This window comes from Maniola jurtina, chromosome 3, assembly GCF_905333055.1.
Source record: "Maniola jurtina chromosome 3, ilManJurt1.1, whole genome shotgun sequence".
NCBI lineage: Eukaryota > Metazoa > Arthropoda > Insecta > Lepidoptera > Nymphalidae > Maniola > Maniola jurtina.
The window spans coordinates 14,502,639-14,525,028 of NC_060031.1; the positions used below are offsets into that span (position 1 = coordinate 14,502,639).

Genomic DNA, 22,390 nt, shown 5'->3' on the forward strand with positions numbered 1-22,390 from the left:
ACAAAGACAGCATTACAATCAGCCAGACTTAATGTACCTAGCCCTATCTTTTTCATAAAAAATAAAAATAAAATTGTGGAAAAATACGACGTTATTTTAAATTTTGACAAAATTGAATGAACCCTGTCAAAATATTAATTTTAGGTTCACATTACTCCAGTAGTATTCCAGTCTCTCGGTTATTTTAATGTTGAAATTGCTTCGTGTCCATTTGATATTAAATATTAATTTAAGGCTTATTTTTAATTTTTGGTGTCATGTGTCTTACAATTTGGATGACGGCACTACGTCACGCCACCAGGGCGTCCTTTCGAAAACGCCCGGTTGACTGAAGAACGCCTTTTGGAGATTCTGGTACAACTGTGAACAGAAGTAAAGACTAATACAATATATATAAAGCAAGAATTTCTGTCATTGTAACCGTTGCTATATGATGTCGAATGACGTCACTTAAATATTATGTATGGAAACAATTTTATGAATATTGGTATTTTCAACTGTATTTTGAACAAACCTTCGAGTATTTTGGCAATGAAAGTGTATGAATTTGTCAGTGATCGAATTGTTGTAGTTTTAACCGTGCCAATGGAGCTGGCATATAGGTCAACAAAAAAGAGCTGAAGTTTCCTAAGACAGTTTCTCTGTATCTCCTATGGTATTGGATTTTCCCATAATGTCCCAGTTAAAAAAAACCGGCCAAGGGCGAGACAGATTCGCGCACCGAAGGTTCCGTACTCGGGTATTTCTTCCGACATTTGGACGATAAATCAAAAACTATTATGCTTAAAAGTAAATAAATAATTGTTTTAAAATGCACAAGTAAAGCCCTTTCATATAATACCCCACTTGGTATAGTTGGTAGTATCTTACTTCGGACGGACGGACAGACTGACTGACTGACAGACAGACAGACAGACAGACAGACAGACAGACAGACAACAAAGTGATTCTATAAGAGTTCAGTTTTTCCTTTTGAGGTACGGAACCCTAAAACACTCTGTATAGGATATTATCTATGGTTATTTTAAAAAAAAACATACCTTTCCATCGCTCTTCGCTAGCACGGAGTTCAGAACAAAGTCCGTTGGCGAAAGCGCGTCCGCCACACTGACGATTTCATTCTTCACCTCCCCACAAAGTTCCAACACTGAGTCCCTCACCAATCGCGCACAATCCTCCCCTTTCGCGAACCCCCCTTGGTACAACTCCACTAAATTCTCATCCAACGACCATAGACCGTACAAACAAAACAGCTTCATCAACATAGGTTGCAACTCCCGTTCTTTCTTGTCTATGGTTTCCAAACAGTATATCAGTGCTAAGTATTCAGCGTAAACTTTGGTTAGGGTCTTCCATCGGTAGACTTGGGCTTTGGTTCTCGCCTGCACTTTTGTGAGACCTTGTGAAAGGTTTGCTTCGTTCTTTTCGTGCGTGTATTTTAAAAGCCAGCATATTAGCCATTTGTATGTGGATATTATAACTGGAAAAGAAAAAAAACTAATTGAGCTTGTGAATGTCAGACTTCAAACTTCAAAAAGGGGATACCAAAACTGTTTTATACGATGACAAAAAGTTAAAATTAAAATTTAAATCCCATTTAAGACTACATCATGACTTGCCATCATATGACATTGTTGAAAAATTGTGCTACATAGCAGTGGCGAAGGGTGGAGATCTGAAAAAGGGAAGCCGGAGCAAAAAAAGTTCTGACCTAACAGAATATTAGCACCGTCGTCACTGATGTTTCTATGGTGCTTAAAGACCCAATTTTACCATTAATAATATAAAAAGCACTGACATTTTGAAAACCTCTGTGGCTTTGAAAAAATGTTTTAATGTAGCTGTAAAATACATCCATGCTTGCTTGCTTTATTAAATACGACCCATAACCCACACGGAATTGAAAACTATAATCATTTTAGTCTTTAGTTTAACACATACCTACACTAAACAAACTGAAACTAAATCACCGTTAACTTACACTTATTAGGTAGTTATTAAAAATCACTAACCCCAATTTATTATAATATCAAAATCAAAGAATCACTAAACTTTAAATTCAAGCACGCATGTATGTTTCACGTAGGTAAACGAATGTATTAAATCACCCTTAAAAACAAAATATTAAAATAGTAGTTTAAATAAAAATTTTAATTTGGAGGTACGATAAGCCGGTGAGCATCGGCTTATGAACCATATTTATCTGACCTGTCAGAGAGACGAATTCGTATTCGTTCCGGGGCCACTTTAATTGGTGGTTCCATATTGGCGACCCGTAGAGTGAGACAGACTTAGTTCGCTTCATAGGGAAATGAAAGAGATGGAATGCTAAGTAGTAAGCCGGGATGGTTACGGGTTATCGAAGCTATTTTCTATTGATGATAGATTTTCCCTGACACTTATAAATTTTTAGGCGTCTTTGGTACGGTAGCATCATTCACTCTGGTAGCCTGCATGATAATAACCGAACTTTTGCCCTACATTTGTCACTAAGTACGTCGTGAGTGCTTACGTTATATTATGCGAATTCTTAAAGGGAAGCCGATTGGAATCGGGTTACATGAACATTTCGCCACTGCTACATAGTCAATTTCCTCTGCAGTCTGTTCAGGATATTCACATAAATTCTTCCTGTTCCCATTCAGTTATTGAAACTCGAGTAAAAAGTACTTACACTGTGGATTTTTCAATTCCTTCGTGCTGGTACAACTGAAGGTCCTGTCCTTTATCGTCCTCAAGTCCTTCAGGAAGGCCACAGTGCCCAGCGGCGAGTCGACCGCGTTGCCGGCTATAGCCGCTTCATACTGCCGCAGCAGCCAGTTGCCGGCCTGCTGCGACAGGACGTTGTTGTCGCCTTCATACGTCACCGTCGGCTCATGGTTACTTCTTATATCGCCTAGATTTGCGCACTGAAAAATGAAACTAGGAATCTAAGTGTGAAGCTCGCCCGACCTCATACACGTTACAGTTTTAACCCCCGACCCAAAAAGAGGGGTGTTATAAGTTTGACGTGTGTATCTGTGTATCTGTCTGTGGCATCGTAGCGCCTAAACGAATGAACCGATTTTAATTTAGTTTTTTTTTTGTTTGAAAGGTGGCTTGATCGAGAGTGTTCTTAGCTATCATACAAGAAAATCGGTTCAGCCGTTTGAAAGTTATCAGCTTTTTTCTAGTTACTGTAACCTTCACTTGTCGGGGGTGTCATAAATTTTTAATTTACACTTGTTAGTATTTGTGGTTTTTGAAGTCGGTTTTATTTTTCTGGTATAGTTATTCTATTTCACGATGTTTTGCTGTTTGTGTGAGTGCACAAGTACACATTGTCTTAATGGTTCAGTCACAACACGGTTAGAGAGAGTGAGAGAAAGAGAGACAGAGAGAAGAAGGGAGGGAGAGAGGGGGCAGTATCAAAGTTACCTTAAGATATCCGTGTCCCCCGCACGCCTCTCTGCATTGTTGCGCTGCTTTAAGCGTAGTCCACGTCAACAGCGGTTTGCTGCTGGACACCATCGCGTGGATTTCCGATACCGCTTCACTCTGCCAAATGACATTATCTTCGATTATTATTGTTTTATTGCACTAATCAAAGCCTTATGTTAAAAATACAACCCGTTTCGATTTCCTGACAAAGTCAAAGTGACTCTATAAGGGATCCTTTTTCCTTTTGAGGTACGGAACCCTAAAAAGGATTTAGGAACTTCTAAATTCAACAAACCCGAGGGCATAAACTAGTCTCACTATTAGGATAGTGGGACAGATAGATAGATAGATAGATAGAACACTTTATTGCACACAAAAACACATGTAAAGGATCACAACACAGAAAGAAGAAAACAGAAAAAAACAATTGTGTGCAAAGGCGGCCTTATTGCTTGGAGCAATCTCTACCAGGCAACCTTTGCTGAGAGGAGAAGTGCTAGTGTTGGACAGATAAATGGGATAATCCATCCTCGACATCAGAAGTGGGATGGTCAAATTTCAACATCAGAAATGGTTAAATAACCTGGGCAATAAATCTATTGGGATAAAATTCAAACTCACCAAATTGTCGACTCGATGTCCAGCGTTGGACTTCTCCACGATACTGAGGTATGTGTGCGTGAAGGAGTCTATGTACAGACGGAACACTACGGCCGCCGACACGTAGCCGAACAGACGCCATTGCTGAAACAATCCTGATTCTGTTAATGCTATGATTTGCGCTACTTTAGAAATGTTATTAACCCCCGACCCAAAAAGAGGGGTGTTATCAGTTTGACGTGTGTATCTGTGTATCTATCTGTGGCATCGTAGCTCTTAAACTAATGAACCGATTTTAATTTAGTTTTTTTTTGTTTGAAAGGTGGCTTGATCGAGAGTGTTCTTAGCTATAATCCAAGAAAATCGGTTCAGCCGTTTGAATGTTATCAGCTCTTTTCTAGTTACTGTAACCTTCACTTGTCGGAAGTGTTATAAATTTTTAATTTACACTTGTCATTCTAATGATTTCAACGCCAAACTAAGGGGATGTGCGTAGTCTTTGTTTGTTTAGGCTTCCTGTACATGAAGCCTGGCGCGCGTTACATATTCCAACGACGACATAGTTGAAATCAATTGCGCAGCAAACCAGCCTCGAAGGCAAAGGTACTAGGTCATAAGTCCAGTGCACCCTCAGAAAGATATCACCTCGTCGTCATACGTAACCAACTTATTGGGACTAATCTATATATCAATACTAGCAGTTAGTTAAGGTATTTAAACCAAGTGAGAGCTGTGAAGTGGGACATTCTGTTGTCACACCTCGACCCAGTTTCTAATTATTTTAGGTTATTTTAGCTTTAGGTCGTTATAATGTAAAACTCTGCATCTAGCATTGATGCAGACGTTAGGTTAGGTTAAAGTGAAAAATCGTGGAATAAAAGTCAAAATCTATCTTCGTTTCCTTCAACAAATCCTTCTGGCTGCCGCATACGGACCGCAAGAGAGTGTAAACGAGTAAAAACGCAACGCGGCGCGTCGCCACCGCATCGCAGAGATATGACATAATAAACAAAATAGTGCACGTGAGAATAAATTCCCTGCAAAAATAAATTCTGCTGCATTGTTTTATTGTGTCATACCTTTGCCGCATCGGGTCTAAGCCGCCATTTTGTGCATACGGTCTTACGTTGTTATTGCAATTCGACACAGCTATAATGTGATAATATTATAAAGGCGAAAGTTTGTGTGTATGAGTGTACATGTGTGTGGGTATGTTTGTTACTCTTTCACGCAAAAACTATTAAACGGATTTGGCGGAAATTTGGAATGGAGATCGATAATATCCAGGATTAGCACATAGGCTACTTTTTATCTCGGAAAATCAAAGAGTTCCCACGGGCTTTCGACAAACCTTAATCCACGCGGACGAAGTCGCGGGCATCATGTAGTACTGTGATAGTTGCTTTCTATTTTCATGTGACAAAACCGCAGCATTGTCCCGACAGCGGCGCGCTGCCGGTAAGACCCATAATATGCGTTTTTCATTTGTTTACACTAACTTAGCTGGACACTAATGCGACGCATTCGGCTTCAGAAAGCCTTAGCACCAATCTAGTACACGTATAGCAATGCACTAACATGTAACTCGTACTCGATAAGCGGCGTCTCGTGGTCGCGCTCGCCGAACTGCGTGCGCGTGGCCGCGTAGCGCACGGCGATCGTCACCGCACTCGCCAGCGAGCTGCAGCTCTCCTGCATTATGCCGATCCTGCCTGCAACAATGACCATCAGCTAAACACTCAACTAAAAATGGCCTAAGCCATACCGCACGAACCACAACAGCATATCGACCACAAAAATTTGAGTGCATCAGTTACACAAGATGAAGTTGAAAACTAAAACCCGACTGCAATCGTCTTAATAAACGAAATATTAGGGTAAAATTGTTTTTCTGTCGCTTGATCTATTTCAATGTTGTTGTACATTTATAATTTTGTGAGCTCAGAATTTGCTCCTCTTTCATTTGACATCCCACTCGGTACAATAACAAAAAAAAATTTTTTGGAGACCTCCACTTTTTTTGATGTAACATCTGTTAGGTCGATTTTTTCGTATAAAATATAGCCATGTCACCCGGACTTTTACAACGAATCAATTGACACCTCATTCATCAAAACCGGCCCAGTAGTTTAGGCACTACGGTGGAACACATACATACATAGATTGCTAAAATCATAACCCTTCCTTTTGGATTTGCCGCAGTCGGGTAAAAAACGCTTGCGTGCGCCGTAAAATTATCGCTCGCTTCCCGATCCTGATAGACCTGATCATATGCGGATGGCGAGCTGTGATAACTGTAATAAAGGATTAGCGTCCCGTCTGCGTTTGAAATAACCGTTTTGATCTTAAAATTTTAGATTATCTAAAAATGAGTCTGTCTGTTACCTCTTCATGCCTCATCTGTTTAACTAAGTTGAATTAAAGGTTCAAAAATAGCTTGCATCCCATGGACGGAAATTGACAACTTTTTATCCCGAAAGATCAAACAGATTCTATGTAATTTCGAAAAAACGAAATCCACGCGGAAGAAATCGCGGGCATTATCAGAAGAGTGAATGTGAAATGTTCTCACCCGCAGACAAATTTTCCAAGGCGGCCCCAAGTATTCTAGAAGGTTCTGAGAACGAGCTTTCATATGTCCCATCTTCTGTGACGTCTGCCGTTCTGTTGAGGAGATTCTCTCGCGGTATTCGGTATTGGTTGAACATTATGAATCTGTAACAAAGACAAAAAACATCTACACTAATATTATAAATGCGAAAGTGTGTCTGTCTGTCTGCTACCTTTTCACGGCCCAACAGTTTAACCGATTCTGATGAAATTCGGTATAGAGTTAGCTTATATCCCGGGGATGGACATAGGCTACTTTTTATCCCGGATAATCAAAGAGTTCCCACGGGATCTTTAAAAACCTAAATCCACGCGGACGAAGTCGCGGGCATCCTCTAGTTAGTGTATATAACTTCCACGCACCATTGAATTTTTTTTAATCATGTTGGTTTTATCTTATTAGTAGTAAGTAAAAAGTAGTTTTAACTTGGTTCTTTAAAACATCTCGATAAAAGATGGCGGACTTGAAACCGCTGTTCTGTTTGAATATAAAATGCACGATTTCATTCTATAGTTTTGAACTGATGTATCACGGAAAACATTTATGGTTATATTGGTCTCGAAATGAAAATCGGACAGACAGACAACAAAGCGATCCTATAAGGGTTCCGTTTTTCCTTTTGAGGTTCGGAACCCTAAAAATTTATTGCATCGCATGTAAATGTTAATGCAAATAATAACAATCCGCTATAAAAACAACTGAATTTATGAAATGCCCATAAAAACATATCAAAAAAATTATTATGGCTGAAGTGCGTAACAATGATTTTATTGATAAATCATATAGCTAATTTTTGCATACAATAAAAATTACTTATTGTCTAGCCTGCTTCGAGGAATTTCTGTAGGTAATCACATTATATCCTTCAATCAACCAATCAATCAGCTGGTTGGCGTCCACAACTGGACGTAGGGCTTCCCAAGAGTGCGCCACCACAGATCCTCCGCCTTCTACTTCTTAAGGTCTTCAGTCCAGCGGGTTGGAGGTTATCCCACATTGTGCTTGCTGTTATGCGTCTGCCCCAGCAGCTATCGGTTCTGCGGCAGACATGGCCTACCCACTGCCACTTCAGCTGGCTTATTCGCTATGTCGCTATTCTTACTCCGTGATCACAGTATGGATTGATAAGGGACTTGGTAGTCAAGTTTGGAAGACGTTACCTGTGTTTAGTAAACTAAACCTACCAGCCGTAACACGATTTTTCGCGAGTTTTATTTTTAGTTCGTGAGCTAGAATATGCTTCTACGCATAATCAACGTAATCCACGATTTTATTGATAAAGATAAAATCTATCAATACTCATACGCACGAATTTTACTGCTTCCTCATTCCTATATCAGTTTATCGCGAATGAGGCGCTATTTTCGTCGTCAAATCTATAAAAGTAGATCTTCTTACTAAGTTTTGAACGAGACATTTCGAATAGAGCCTGATCTGCCTACTGACTCTGAATGGATTTTTGATCCATTAAAGGTTTTCTGCGATGATTATTTTAATATCACGCAGTGAAGCAGCATTGTAGAACCAACTAATGTCAATTATTGAGCTGGGTGGCTTCATCATTCAGTGTCAGACACTGAGCTCTAAACACCACTCTTGATCTGATCATTGATCTATTAGATACCCTAATATAATAAAACACAAAAATTCTACCAATGTCCGTTTTATACTTTGAAACTATTCAACCGATGTGCCTCAAATCAGTTTCATTAGAAAGGCAATAATGGGAAGATGGTTTTAGGCCAGTGCAATGCATGCAATGTGATTGCAATCGTCACTATCTGTCAAACTACAGCGGTATTTGTTGATGTGCTGGACAATATTTGTAGAGTTACAGTCTTATTCATAAAAAACCCTTATTATAGGTCAAAAACGTTCATTAGCTAAAATGCTCATTATAGGCCTATTAAACGTTTAGACCCATCATATTTCCCTATAATTTTGTTTGTTTTGTTTTTCCCTCTAAAAACATGTCATCGAATGAATCACGTATGTTATGTACTTTATCGATAAGAACAATTGAAAATCGCGTGGCATGCGAGTTTTATCTTATCATAATCGCATTACTTCGCATTAGCGGAACGCCATGATAACGTGCGATCAATAGCGTAATCACTTCAGAAATATATTTAGTCATTGACAAATGGATGCAGACTTATTTTACGATCTGTAGACAAACAAATTCCGTGATGCGGATTTTGGCCTAACTAGGAGTTAATTCTGTTGAGGAAATGACCATTTGTCAAATGATTTATTTATTTTTCTATAAAAGTTTCATTAATCTTTTTAAAGATCCGTATTAAAAGAAGGAACCCTTATTGATTCGTCCAGTTCAGCTAGTTCGTTTTAAAAATAAACTAGAAGAGCAATAAAGTTGGAATTCAGTACTGTTATAGAAACCTGCTACTGCTAAACAGAGGCATTAAAAAAAACAATTTAATTTCTAAACAAGAAAAGCGGGAGTTAAATAAACTTGGTACCCCTTTGTGTAATCGTTTGTTTGAGTATTTAAAAAAAATATAATGAGGTTTGTAAAACAATTTTGGGAAAAACTGCGGTTTAAGAAAAAATTACCGCCAAAGCTATGGCAAGTAGCATGGCTGCGGAACCCTACCTTATGCAAGTTCTTGACTTCTGAAACCCACTTTTACAGTTTTTATTTGACTGTATCAGCTTACCCTGATAGCCTAGTGGTTAAGACGTCGTCGGCCGCCTGTCAGGGGTGCGGGGTTCGATCCCGGGCCCGCATCTATAATTTTTCCGGAATTATATTCGTTTTAAGTAATTAAATATCACTTGTTAAAAACGGCACAAGAAAAAATCATGAAGAACCTACATGCCTGAGAGTTTTCTATAAGGTTCTCAAAGATGTGTGAAAGTCTGCCAATCCGTACTTGGTCAGTGTGGTAGACTCTGGCCAAACTCTTCTCACTCTAAGAGGAGACCCGTACGCGGTAGTGAGCCGACAATGGATCAATTATGATGATGATAACTTACCCATTGTCAATGCCGTTAACGCCAATTTTCTCGCCCATGTCGCCCACGATAAGCCCAGGGTACGTCTCCAAGGTGTCTGGATTTCGTATGGGCACGACGAAGCCGTGCAGCCCATGGTTGGTACCGTCCGGTGTGATCAGTTGGGCGAACAGCAGTGTGTGGGTACACGTTCTACCTGGAAACAAGATTTACATCAGATTCAAATACGCACAATGCACATAGTAGCGATAAGGCCGCCAAATTGTACCTACCTGCCTATAGTGTGTTTGCTATGTGTTTTTTTCTGTTTTGTTGTGTTCAATAAAGTACCTATATTCATTCATAATATATGTTCTACTTCGTTCTTTATAAATTCTTGAAACTTCTCCGCGTGGATTAAAGAGTTTAGAGCTCCGTACTCAAACGAAAAAACAGAGCCCTATTAATGTCACTCTACTGTCTGTCTGTCATACCCATCACAGGTCTCTAGCTCATAGATGAAATACGTTACAAACCTGTAATTTCGGTTTTTGGTATTCAATTAAATTCAACTAAATTATTTTTCAAGGGAGCTCCATTACATGAAAAAGGGGCCGGGAAGAAATGATTTTTCTTACCCTAGCATGTAGGGTATCATTAGAGTCCATTGAGTACGAATACATTTTACTCTTTTTAACTAAGAAATAGGGGGCCGTCTTTGTCAGTTTTAGTACATTTTTGTGTGTGACGGGGTCTATCTCAAAAACTAAACTTTGCTCTGGTCTTCTCTGGGTTTTTTCTATGTCTATGAACCCTAAGCCTTTCTCAATCTGAGACCAAACCTGTGCCCAAATGAGGGACGGTGATGGTTTAAACTGACGATAGAATTTTAATATGAAATTTTTTCCAACTATACAAGTAACACAAAAATGTTACGTGATTACAATATAATGTTATCTCAAAAGCTTTATGAATGAGACCACCCATATCCACACAACATGTTAATCGGCGTGGAAACATCGTTCGGGTCACTTATCATGACCGCCGAATTATAAACATTACACAATTCTTATCACTACATGTAACACTGTTGTATTTCAAACAGTTTTTTGGTTGAGAGAGAGCCAGCGAGGGCCAGGTCGTCGTTATTTTATACTAGCCGATGCCCGCGACTTCGCCCGCGTGGATTTAGGTTTCTTGAAATCCCGTGGGAACTCTTTGATTTTCCGGGATAAAAAGTAGCCTACGTGCTAATCCAGGATATTATCGATCTCCATTCTAAATTTCAGCCAAATCCATCCAGTAGTTTTTGCGTGTAGGAGTAACAAACATACACACACACACACACACACACATACAAACTTTCGCCTTTATAATATTAGTGTGATAGTGTGAAGAGCTTGAAAGTTTCTTTGCGTATTAAAACCGCTTAGCGGTACGGCTTTGCTGGTATGGTGGTAGCTCTAGTATTTTTTTTTGTCTCAGCTTAAACTTATCCTACCTACCTACTTTACCTAGTTTTCCTTTCACCAAAGGTTGCCTGGTGTAGATTGGTCTGAACAATAAGGCCGCCTTTGCATACAATTATTTTTAGTTTTTTTCTTTTGTGTTGTGTTGTGTTTTGTGTGCAATAAAGTATTTATCTATCTATCTATCTTATCAAAACATAAGCATACGTGCAGCACAATACCTCACAGACGATCAAACAATCAATTACTATCTATGACTCAGGCGTATAAATTCATTAACGTTAGGGTGCAAAAAGAATTTGGCGAGATATGGCCTTAACCGTGACATCAATAAAGTTGATTGCGTAAGCGCTCAACCGATATAAATACAATGCACTAAACTAAACCAAGTATAGGCAGTTAAACTGATCAACGAATTAAATATAGGTAAGTACATATTACATATATTGTAGATAACGGGTACATACCATGATTAATTTGTTGTTTTTTATCTGCCGATATTTCGACTCAGTTGCAGGAGTCATGGTCAAGATGCCCATGTCACGAAAGATGGGCTTTAGAAACTTTTGCTTATCTATCTACCAAGTTAAGACTTTGTCATTGACCTCGAGAACCCAACTCCTCAACCCTGATGCTGTAAGGAATTGCATTCATAAATCCTGGTGATCCCACGAGATTTTCAAAGGATCATCCGTTTAAATGTTTTTACGTGGTACAGAAACACGTTGCATCCCGGAGACGGGCTAATAGTACAGATAGGCTATATTTGTCCTAGGTAATCAAAAGTTCACACGGGATTTTAAAAACCTAAATCCACGCGGGCGAAGCTGCGGGCATCAGCTAGTGACTCCATAAAACTGTTTGATTTGCTATGTGCGTATTTACATAGGTTTCAAAAATTGATCTCACTCGCTCGTAAAAGATTCGTTTGCCCTTTGAAATCTGCGTGGAAAATGGTAATTTTGCTTGCTAGCGTGAAAAGTACGAATCGAAATTCGAACGTGACGAATTGTGGTCTATGGTTGGCGTACTTACATATCTTTTTTCTTTCTATCAGAAATACTACATAATGAAACGTTCAGAAACGCGGTTCGTCCTTACCTACAGCCTTTTATTTTTCATTATAAAATATTTTTTATACAGTTTTTATCTCTAACCCTGATGCTTGGACGCAAAGTATTGTTTTGCGTATTTACATATGTTTCAAAAATTGATCTCACTCGCTCGTAAAAGATTCGTTTGCCCTTTGAAATCTGCGTGGAAAATGGTAATTTTGCTCGCTAGCGTGAAAAGTACGAATTGAAATTCGAACGTGACGAACTGTGGTTGGCGTACTTACATAGCTTTTTTCTATCTATCAAAAATACTACATAATGAAACGTTCAGAAACGCGGTTCGTCTTTACAGCCTTTTATTTTTTATTATAATATATTTTTTGTATTTTTAATACTTACAGTTTTTATCTCTAACCCTGGTGCTTGGACGCAAAGTATTGTTTTGACTTTTGCAATAAGCACCAGTAATGGTTACTTTTGCTGATACCTATTGTTACCTGACATGGACTACTGTGTGATGTTTGTAAGGTACTTGGTCACAGAAAATACTACGTCTCACAGCGTGCGTTGCAAGCATGGCATATATTATATCATAATACAATATACAACAAGTGTAAATAAAAAATTTATAACACCCCCGACAAGTGAAGGTTACAGTAACTAGAAAAGAGCTGATAACTTTCAAACGGCTGAACCGATTTTCTTGGACTATTCCGGGTCTACGATCCAAAGTATCTGAGTTTTCCAAAACATCATTTTCCACATTTTCAAATAAATAATTATGTATCTAGGCAACGTCCATCTTGACAGCTTGACATTTGTCAATTGACATAATATTATGAACCTAACGGTTATCTAACCTTCTTTTCTACCAGAAAACTAGAAAAGAGCTGATAACTTTTAAACGGCTGAACCAATTTTTTGGATTATAGCTAAGAACACTCTCGATCAAGCCACCTTTCAAACAAAAAAAAGTAAATTTAAATCGGTTCATTCGTTTAGGCGCTACGATGCCACAGACACACAGATACACAGATACACACGTCAAACTTATAACACCCCTCTTTTTGGGTCGGGGGTTAAAAACACAAAAAAAGGAAAGAAAAAGTCACACAATAGTTTTACCTAGATTACCAACCCAGCATTTAGCGGCCTCGAAGTCCGGCGTGTGTATGACGAACTCCTTCCGACTGGGGTCGTACGTGGCCGTCGTGCGCATGAGCCGCGCGTCCGAGCCGTGCGCGATCTCCGTCAGAGAAAAGCTCGCCAGGATCTGTGGATATCACATCTATACTTATCTATACTAATAAATAAAATTGGAGTGTCTGTCTGTAATTTCGAAATAACTGCCACATATTAAGGTCATATGGTTATTTGAACGATACCATAACTGAATCACACGTTTTTAAAATTTTTGTCTGTCTGTCTGTCTGTCTGTCTGTCTGTCTGTCTGTCCGTCTGTTTGAAAACCGACTTTCAAGAAGGGAGTTGTGTTTTTCTAGCTATGTACACCGAAATCTCCGAGATTTCTGAACCGATTTGCGTCATTTCTTTTTTAATCGATAGAGGAACTTTGCGACATTGTTTCATAAAAAATTTGGATTCCAACTCCTCAATCCTGATGCTGCAGGGGATCTGACCAATCCACGCGGGCGAAGCTGCGGGCATCAGCTAGTAATATTATAAAGGCGAAAGTTTGTGTGTATGTAGGTATGTGTGTATGTTTGTTACTCCTTCAGGCAAAAACTACTGGACGGATTTGCCTGAAATTTAGAATGGAGATAGATTATTTATTATACTCTGGATTAGCACATAGGCTACTTTTTATACCGGAAAATCGTAGAGTTCCCATCATCAGCTAGTTATTTCTATTTTTACCCGACTGCAGCAAAGTCAAAAGGAAGGGTTATGATTTTAACAGTCTATGTATGTATGTATATATATGTACCTATAGATATTTATATCCAAATTCTGCGTGTTCCACCGTAGCGGTTAAACGACCGGGCCGATTTTGATGAATGAGATGTCAATTGATTCGTTGTAAAGATCCGGGCGAGATAGGCTATATTTTTTACGAAAATTGACATAACGGACATTACATCAAAAAAAGTGGGGGTCTCCAAAATTATTTTTTTGCGATTGTATCGAGTAAGATGTCAAATGAAAGAGGAGAAAATTCTAAGTTCATAAATATAAATGTACGACAACATTAAAATATACCAAGCGACAGAAAAACAATTTTACTATAATATTTCAGCGTTTATTAAGACGATCGCAGTCTGGTTTTAGTTTTCAACTTTATAGATAGATATAGATAATTAGCATGTTGGCCAAACCGGATTCCATTTAGGCTAAAATTCTATTTAACCTTTATATGAAAAGTGATAAAAATAGATTAGGTAGTATAATATAAATATAAGTTACAGTTAGACAGAATATTTAGTAGCAGCTATGTATATAAAATTTGATTGAATTAATTGTTGATTAGGTTATTCTATGTTATAAGTTATGATAGGGGTGTCATATACAGATTAATTATTATATAAAAGGCCTTAAAAATAAATAAAGATATTAATAAAATACTCTATTATCTTCTTTTTTAAACATTTTCCGTACCTCAAAAGGAAAAACGGAACCCTTATCACTTAGGATCACTTTGTCGTCTGTCTGTCTGTCCGGCTGTCCGTCCGTCGTGTCTGTCAAGAAAACCTATAGGGTACTTCCCGTTGACCTAGAATCATGAAATTATCAGGTAGGTGCGTCTTATAGCACAAGTAAAGGAATAAATCTGAAAACCGTTTTGTGGTTACATCATTAAAAAAAAAAATGTGTTTCAATTTTGAAAGTAAGATAACTATACCAAGTGGGGTATCATATGAAAGGGCTTTACCTATACATCCAAAACAGATTTTTATTTATTTTTATGTATAAAAGTTTTTGATTTATGGTGCAAAATGTTGGATAAAATACCCGCGTACGGAACCCTCGAACCCTTGTTCGAATCTATTCGCAATAAGACCATGTACTGATAAAACTATCTATACAAAAATCGCCGAGTCAACACACCACATGGCGGTATAATCTAGTGAGCCAGGTCCAAGTTTTTGAAAAGGGTTTCGGCGTTATAAATTGCGGGGGGATTCAATATTCGCGTGGTTAGGTAGTTTTTTTTTTAATCTCGTGGAAACTCTTTGATTTTTCGGTTTAAAAATTAGACAATTTCACTCTCCAGATCTTTAACTACATATATCCATACAAAAATCACGTCGATCGGTTGCTCCGTTGAGAAATGATTGAAGGACAAACCAATAAACAAACACACTCACGCATATAAGTATAATATGAGTCAGGATCAGGATGGAATCACCTTGGTGTCCGCCAAGGTAATTCCATAAGTTCCGTTTCATACTTCAGATTACAAAACACTAAAAATAACTTTATTATTCTAGGTAAACCTAATGCTTGTGTTGTTTACAGTAATCGGTCGAACACTGTGAAAATGTCAAGACGATGATAATTGTTAACAATTTTAAACTAAAATTAACATTAGTTTAGCAAATAATTATCCTTGATGTTTATGTGTATAACGGGACGGCACTTAGGTACTCGTAATTCGTACTTTGAACTTCCTCCATAATTAAATTTTAGAACCCGATTCAACTCTCCTAAGGACTCTCTGAAAACCGTCTAAAACCAGTAGTAAAATAACTATTTTAATTAACAAGATAAAATTAAAAACTAAAACCCGCTTGCGATCGTCTTAATAACACTAAAATATTAGAGTAAAATTGTTTGTCTGTCTTTTGATGTATTTTAATGTTGTTGTACATTTATACCCATAAATTCAGAATTTTCTCCTCTTTCATTTGACACCCCACTCGACACTCCAGCAAAAAAATTATTTTTAGAGACCCCTAATTTTTTTGATGTAACATCCGCTAGGTCAATTTTATCGTTTAAAATATAGCCATTGTCACCCGGGCCTTTACAACGAATCAATTGATACCTTATTCGGCAATAATATCAAATCGGCACAGTAATTTAGGCGCTACGGTGGAACACACAGAATCTGGATACAAACATACATACATACATACATAGACTGCTAAAATCATTACCCGTCCTTTTGGCTTTGCCGCAGTCGGGTAAAAAATAACACCCCTAAAACGAAAATTGGCATTAGCGGATAGCGAGAACAAATGATATTATGTTCTTAAGGGCAGCTGGAGCTTTCTCTCTTCTGATTGGTCCGCGTTCGTGCTTTATTATATACTAGCTGATGCCCGCGACTTCGTTCGCGTGGATGTAGGTTTTTTTAAATTCCCGTGGGAACTCTTTGATTTTCCGGGATAAAAAGTGCTAATACAGGCTATAATCTATCTCCATTCTAAATTTCAGCCCAATCCGTCCAGTAGTTTTTGCGTGAAGGAGTAACAAACATACACACACACACACACACACACATACAAACTTTCTCCTTTACAATATTAGTGTGAAGTGTGATCATCATCTATTCTATAAAAAAAAAACATATGCTGGTATGTGTTTTGTTTCTTTCTCATAGGTGGCGATGTAAAATAGTTTGCCTCGGCGCCAAAATATTTTGTTCTCGGGAGGCGTACCCATATTTAGTTCCTCGCTATGCTTAGGGTTCAAAATAACGCCCAACAACTAAGCACTAAGCAGTGCTTTTATGTCTCTACGATTTGCATGCTACTGATGGTGATGAATTAGTAATTACCTACTCCTGAACACAAATAGTTATATATGTATCCCTCTCGGAGGATGTTTTGCGGTTTTCCCTTATAATCTACCAGCTCTGGTAAACACATAAGTACTACTGTACAGTTCGTATTTTCCTTAACTTCCTTAATTTCCTTATGGTTTGTTATTACTTCAGTACACAAACAAAAATATTATGGAGATTCCATATATATACCAATACTGTTGGGTAGGCAGATACATTATTATTCCAATTTTCCGTCCTGTGATTCCTTGTATATTATAGGTTAGTAATGGGGTTTTTTACGTAGGTAGGAAACACTCATCAAAACCTTGCCTTATCTACCTAAGGTATATTTTTAAGCAAAGCTCTCAAAAGCTACAAGTTTGTCCAACCTGTGATGACGTATGTACAAGTGTAAATTAAAAATTTATAACACCCCCGACAAGTGAAGGTTACAGTAATAACTAGAAAAGAGCTGATAACTTTCAAACGGCTGAACCGATTTTCTTGGATTATAGCTAAGAACACTCTCTTAAACAAAAAAAACTAAATTAAAATCGGTTCATTATTTTAGGAGCTACGACGCCACAGACAGATACACAGATACACACTTCAAACTTATAACACCCCTCTTTTTGGGATGGGGGTTAAAAATGAGTCCTCTAGAATAATATCTTTTTTTTTAATAATTCCAATATTTTAAGGGGCTTTTAATAGGTTTTCTTGACAGACTCGACAGACGGACAGACAGACAACAACGTGATCCTATAAGGGTTCAGTTTTTCCCTTTGAGGTATGGATAATGGAACCCTAAAAAGCAGTGGTACATACCTCTCTGTGCTTAATTGTGGCTTCGTAGAACTTGAGATGTCGCTCCGTGCCAAGTGACAGTAGGGCGTTTGAGAACAGGTAGATACCGATGGCCATTTTGACAGACACGCTTGGATTTAGGCACTGCACCGCTTCATTGATTGTCATTATTGTTCGCGTCTGAAATATGAGTTACAGTTAAGACGGGTCTCTCCGTCACTCGCTCCATACAAACGTAGTTCGTCTCTCATTGGAATACTAACCAATCATACTCAATGGAATTTTGTAGAAACGTTCCGGGAACTAATATCTATGCCTGTGGTTTTCCAGATTTCCGTTAAAATATTCGGTTTCAAAGTAACGCGGTCTTAAAAATTCACATACAAATCATTGAGCCCCTGTAATTTTAAAACTACATATTTTTAGAAAAATCTAAAACACTACAGGCACCGATATTAGTTTCTAGAATTTGTCTGCAAAATTTCATGAACTTTGGTTGCTTAATATTCAAATGAAATTGGGACTACGATTGTATAGAGTAAGTGACGGAGAGAGCCCTGTTAACTATCGTCTAGTTACAAACCGCTACTCGAGTAGGTATTTTCAAAAAAGCTATCTGTTTCACGTCGCTTCGCTGCCTTTTTCTATCGTGCGATAGAGAGAGTTGCAAATCCAGTAGGCATTTGCCAACATTTTATTATCCTTGAAATATTGTTTCGGGTGATAACGTTTTTACCCCATAAACGTTACAAAATTAGACAATTTTCCTCTCATTCAGTACGCATTAATCTAGGCTCAGATGTTTTATTTTTTTCAGGTATTTCAGTTGACAACATGTTTACAACATTTCTAAAAATTATAAAAATTGGACTACATTTATGAGGAGAAAATAAAAGCATATTAAGATTTGAGTCAGGAACCAAAGCAGATGCCATTGTTATTATTACCAATTTCATAATAATTGGTTAATTGGCTATACTTTATTTCGATTGATGCATTGCGCCTTAGTGTGTATTAATTAGGCTAGGCTCAAGTATTTAGTATTTTTGGCCCCATCCGGGAATCGAATCTAGGACCTCGTCATCCATAGTCAAACATGCTAATTGCTAACGACCAGACCAAGGAGGTAAGCAGTTTATTAAGTAAATAGAATTTTATTTTAGGTAAGAATTCGATTAAGTAAATAGTACAATCAAGATGAGAGGCCTTTGAGACGGGTCTGCCTGCAAAATTCTTTAATTTGGTTTTTCGCAATTTGTAAACTAATATGACAAGGTAGGCTTATGGCATTTTAATAGCACCAATGGCAGTATCACCCTCGCAGGTTTATATAAAAATCTTTACTCGAGTCCAGGGGTCCAGTTTAAGAAATTAGCTCTAGTATCGACTAATTTGTGAGTTATAGTCGATACTAGAGCTAATTTCTTAAACTGGACCCTTTCAAGAAAAGATTTTTATATAAACCAGTGAGGAGGATACTGCCACTGGCGCAATTAAAGTGCCATAACCCTACTTTGTCCTATTAGTTTACAATTTGCGAAAAACCAAATTGAATTTGAATTTCGCGGGCAGACCCCAAGCTTTCTAAATGTGAGCTGGTTAGAATCGACTTTTCAACTCCCAAAACATTACTAATATCATAAATGCGAAAGTGTGTATCTGTTTGCTAATTCTACACTGCCCAGCAGTTTAATGGATTTTGACAAAATTTGGTATAGAGATATTTTCCAGGGAAGGACATAGGCTAATTTTCGAAAAGAAAAGAGTTCCCACAGGATTTAAAAAATCCAAGTCAGTGAAGTCGCAAGCAGCATCTATTTGGTACAGAGATAGCTTGCATCTCAGAGATGGATATAGGCTACTTTTTATCCCGGAAATTCAAATAGTTCCTACTGGTTTTAAAAAAACTAGCATGAAATAGTACAAAATGCTCACCCGTTTGCTATAGCTAGCATTGAACATTTCCTTAGGTATGAACTTGTATTCATTTATCTTTTTCAACTGCAGCTGAGTGATCCTCTTCTGTTCCTCCACGGGTGGAGTCACTGGGCTGTGTGCAAACAACGGATCCTTCTCTAAGATTCGCCATATCTTGTACTGTGGGCAAAATAATCATATATCATACTAATATCATGCAACAGCGGTACAAGGATGGCTTGCATTACTGTAATACTTTTATTCCAGAAAATTAAAAGGTTCCCACAAAATTAAAAAAAAATTAAATCATAGTTGTGATCTAGTAGAAGACAACGTAGCACATCTTATTATGATTAATTTGATTGTGTTTAACACATGATTTAGTATTAGAATTTCATAATGCCAGGAAACAAGGTCAACCACAAAATATTATAATCATGCTAAAATTATGTGCCACTGTTATTATAAGTTATTGTTAGCATTCGACTAGATAATGATTAGAAAAAAATAGGATGGCTCAGTGATTTTTAGCTTGTTCAAAAAAATGTTTGGTAAAGTTCTATTAACTATTGCAAAACCTAAGTCAAAAGAAGGGAGGAAGAGAAAATAAAATTGTACTTTGGGCAATACAAACTACAGTAAATTAGCACAAATTAAGTATAATTTTTCTTTAAAAAAAATTGGAATTTTAAGTCAAATACTAGAGAAATACCTATGTTAAATAGTTGCAGTACTTATTAAAACTGAAATGTAATAATATTCAAATATTTTATCAATAGTCCTCATAAATTTTATCAATTTAATAAATAAAGCCATATTATCATTCAATGTATTTTTTCTTTTTCACATAAAAAGTCCATAATAACATTACTTAACTACTTAATTTGCAAATTATCGACATGCCTAATGATTTCTACCTAAGTCAAACATTCTAGGTATTAAGTTCATTTAGTAAAAAAGAATAATATGTTCCTATGTCTTACAAAGTCAATATAATATATTAATTTAGCTTAAATCTTACCTTAAGTTTCAGTAATTCAAGATCTCCTTCAAGAGCCAATTTAAGACGTTTCCAGTTAAATGAAGAACTATTTCTGTACACATCCAGGGGCCCAGTAGGGAGTTCCGGTAAAAAACTGAGGTCTTCCATACTACTTGAACAATAAATCCTTATTAGAAACCACTTTAGACAAGTAGGTACATACTAAAGGTTAAGATTGTGTTGACCACCCAAATTAAAAAAAAATTACAGGTTTTGTTTCTATAGGGATAGGCACAGGTCTTAAGGCCTTACAGCTATGGGAGTCCCAAATATTTTATGTGGGTTTCAGTTTTTAAATGGGCACGATAAATGAAGTAGGTACAGAAACCCTCACCTTGATACCGGATAAGAAATTGTCTTCACAGCAAAAACAAAGGCTTCCGAGCCTCACGTGTGTTCGTACTAGAATGGAAATTATTTCGTGTAGGGGAGCTTTAATAGCGATTTGTATTTTCCTGATAGTTTAATATTTATTACACAGTGGTAAAATTGAGGTGAATAATTGCGGGCGTGTGTGAATCAAATAACCGTCCATTGACGTCTGTCAACACTCAACTGTGTCAACAACAGTTTGAAAGGAATGAGGTTGACGTAAGCTACTGTCATTTTTTTTTTTCTTTCTCGTCTGGCTTTACAAAGATTAGCCAATGTCAAGTTTGTAGTAATTTGTAACAATTTAAACTATACAAGTATGGACTTCGTCTGTGCCGGTGCTCGCCGACATACGCACGGCACCCCCTCAGTCAGTTTTAACAAAAAAAACACACCAAAAAGGCAGAGCACGCCTGCCAGCTAACACCAATACAGACGAAGTCCAGCTACTGTCATTGTCATTAGTCATTATGTTAATTGTTAAAGATACTAACTCACAGATAAAGCTATAATAAAAAGGTAGAGGTTCGTGACGCCTGGACAGCTCTTAAAAAATCACACTTATTGATTCGTGAATTCAGAATTTATTTGAAGCTATCTTTTACGAGTCAAGACACAGATGAATAGAATATCCTATTAGTTCTTCGGCTTTCCGATATTTTTAGTTATATAGCATATTATTTTTTAGATTATTAGTTAGGTAACTACCTAATTAACTTACTAACTAGATACAGCTTTATAACCATTCTTCTCATACATTATATCTACTGGAATTTCTTGTTTACCATCAGGGACCAGAAGTTATGTAGACTATCTCCTAAAGCTGTTCAAATAATAATGTACCTAACTCAAGCGAAAATTGTACGTCTATGACCTAACTAGTTACTAGCTTTTCAGTACTTACTTTTGGAGTTACCTAGGTACCCAAACTATTTCAGTCATAATTAGGTACTTACTTTCCTTAATGTTTCCTTGTTATTTTCTAAATTAATATTATTAGAGCAGAGCTGAAATAAGTTTTTTTTTTTAATATTGCAACAGGAAAAAACACCATCAATGTTTAGGTATAAGGTACTTAAGAGGGCTCTTTCCGTCACTCGTTTCATACAACCGTAGTTCCAATTTCATTTGAATATTAAGCAACCAAAGTCCATGAAATTTTTCAGACATATTCTAGAAACTAATATCTATGTCTGTGGTTTTCCAGATTTCTGTTAAAATATTCGGTTTCAAAGTTACGCGGTCTTAAAAATTTACATACAAATCTTTGAGCCCCTGTAATTTTAAAACTACATATTTTTAGAAAAACCTAAAACACCACAGACACAGATATTAGTTTCTAGAATATGTCTGCAAAATTTCATGGACTTTGGTTGCTTAATATTCAAATGAAATTGGAACTACGATTGTATG

At 37.2% G+C, this 22,390-nt stretch overlaps 1 protein-coding gene across 2 annotated transcripts; it reads right to left on the bottom strand.

The window, feature by feature from the left end:
• Nucleotides 1-246: 246 nt before the first annotated feature.
• On the bottom strand, nt 247-21,139 carry LOC123881240 (peroxisomal acyl-coenzyme A oxidase 3). 2 transcript variants are annotated; one of them, XM_045929945.1, is made up of 13 exons: nt 20,940-21,139; nt 20,585-20,714; nt 19,582-19,743; nt 17,668-17,826; nt 13,236-13,383; nt 9,629-9,803; nt 6,593-6,735; nt 5,599-5,732; nt 4,042-4,164; nt 3,418-3,537; nt 2,675-2,909; nt 1,041-1,480; nt 247-360 (listed from the first exon to the last, which is right to left on the bottom strand). In XM_045929945.1, the coding sequence occupies exons 2-13, from the start codon at nt 20,711-20,713 to the stop codon at nt 265-267; spliced, it is 2,064 nt and encodes a 687-aa protein (XP_045785901.1). In that variant the 5' UTR covers nt 20,714; nt 20,940-21,139; the 3' UTR covers nt 247-264. The 2 variants fall into 2 exon arrangements, with proteins under 2 accessions (XP_045785901.1, XP_045785903.1); XM_045929947.1 differs by having other exon boundaries at nt 20,585-20,717.
• Between the last annotated feature and the right edge of the window lie 1,251 nt (nt 21,140-22,390).

Excerpts from the sequence above, each read along its gene's own strand:
- LOC123881240 (XM_045929945.1), bottom strand. The coding sequence starts at position 20,713 with ATGGAAGACCTCAGTTTTTTACCGGAACTCCCTACTGGGCCCCTGGAT. Across the intron at positions 3,538-4,041 it reads GACATCGAGTCGACAATTTG|AGTGAAGCGGTATCGGAAAT; the intron begins GTGAGTTTGAAT and ends GTCATTTGGCAG. Across the intron at positions 361-1,040 it reads TAGCGAAGAGCGATGGAAAG|TTGTACCAGAATCTCCAAAA; the intron begins GTATGTTTTTTT and ends TTCTGTTCACAG.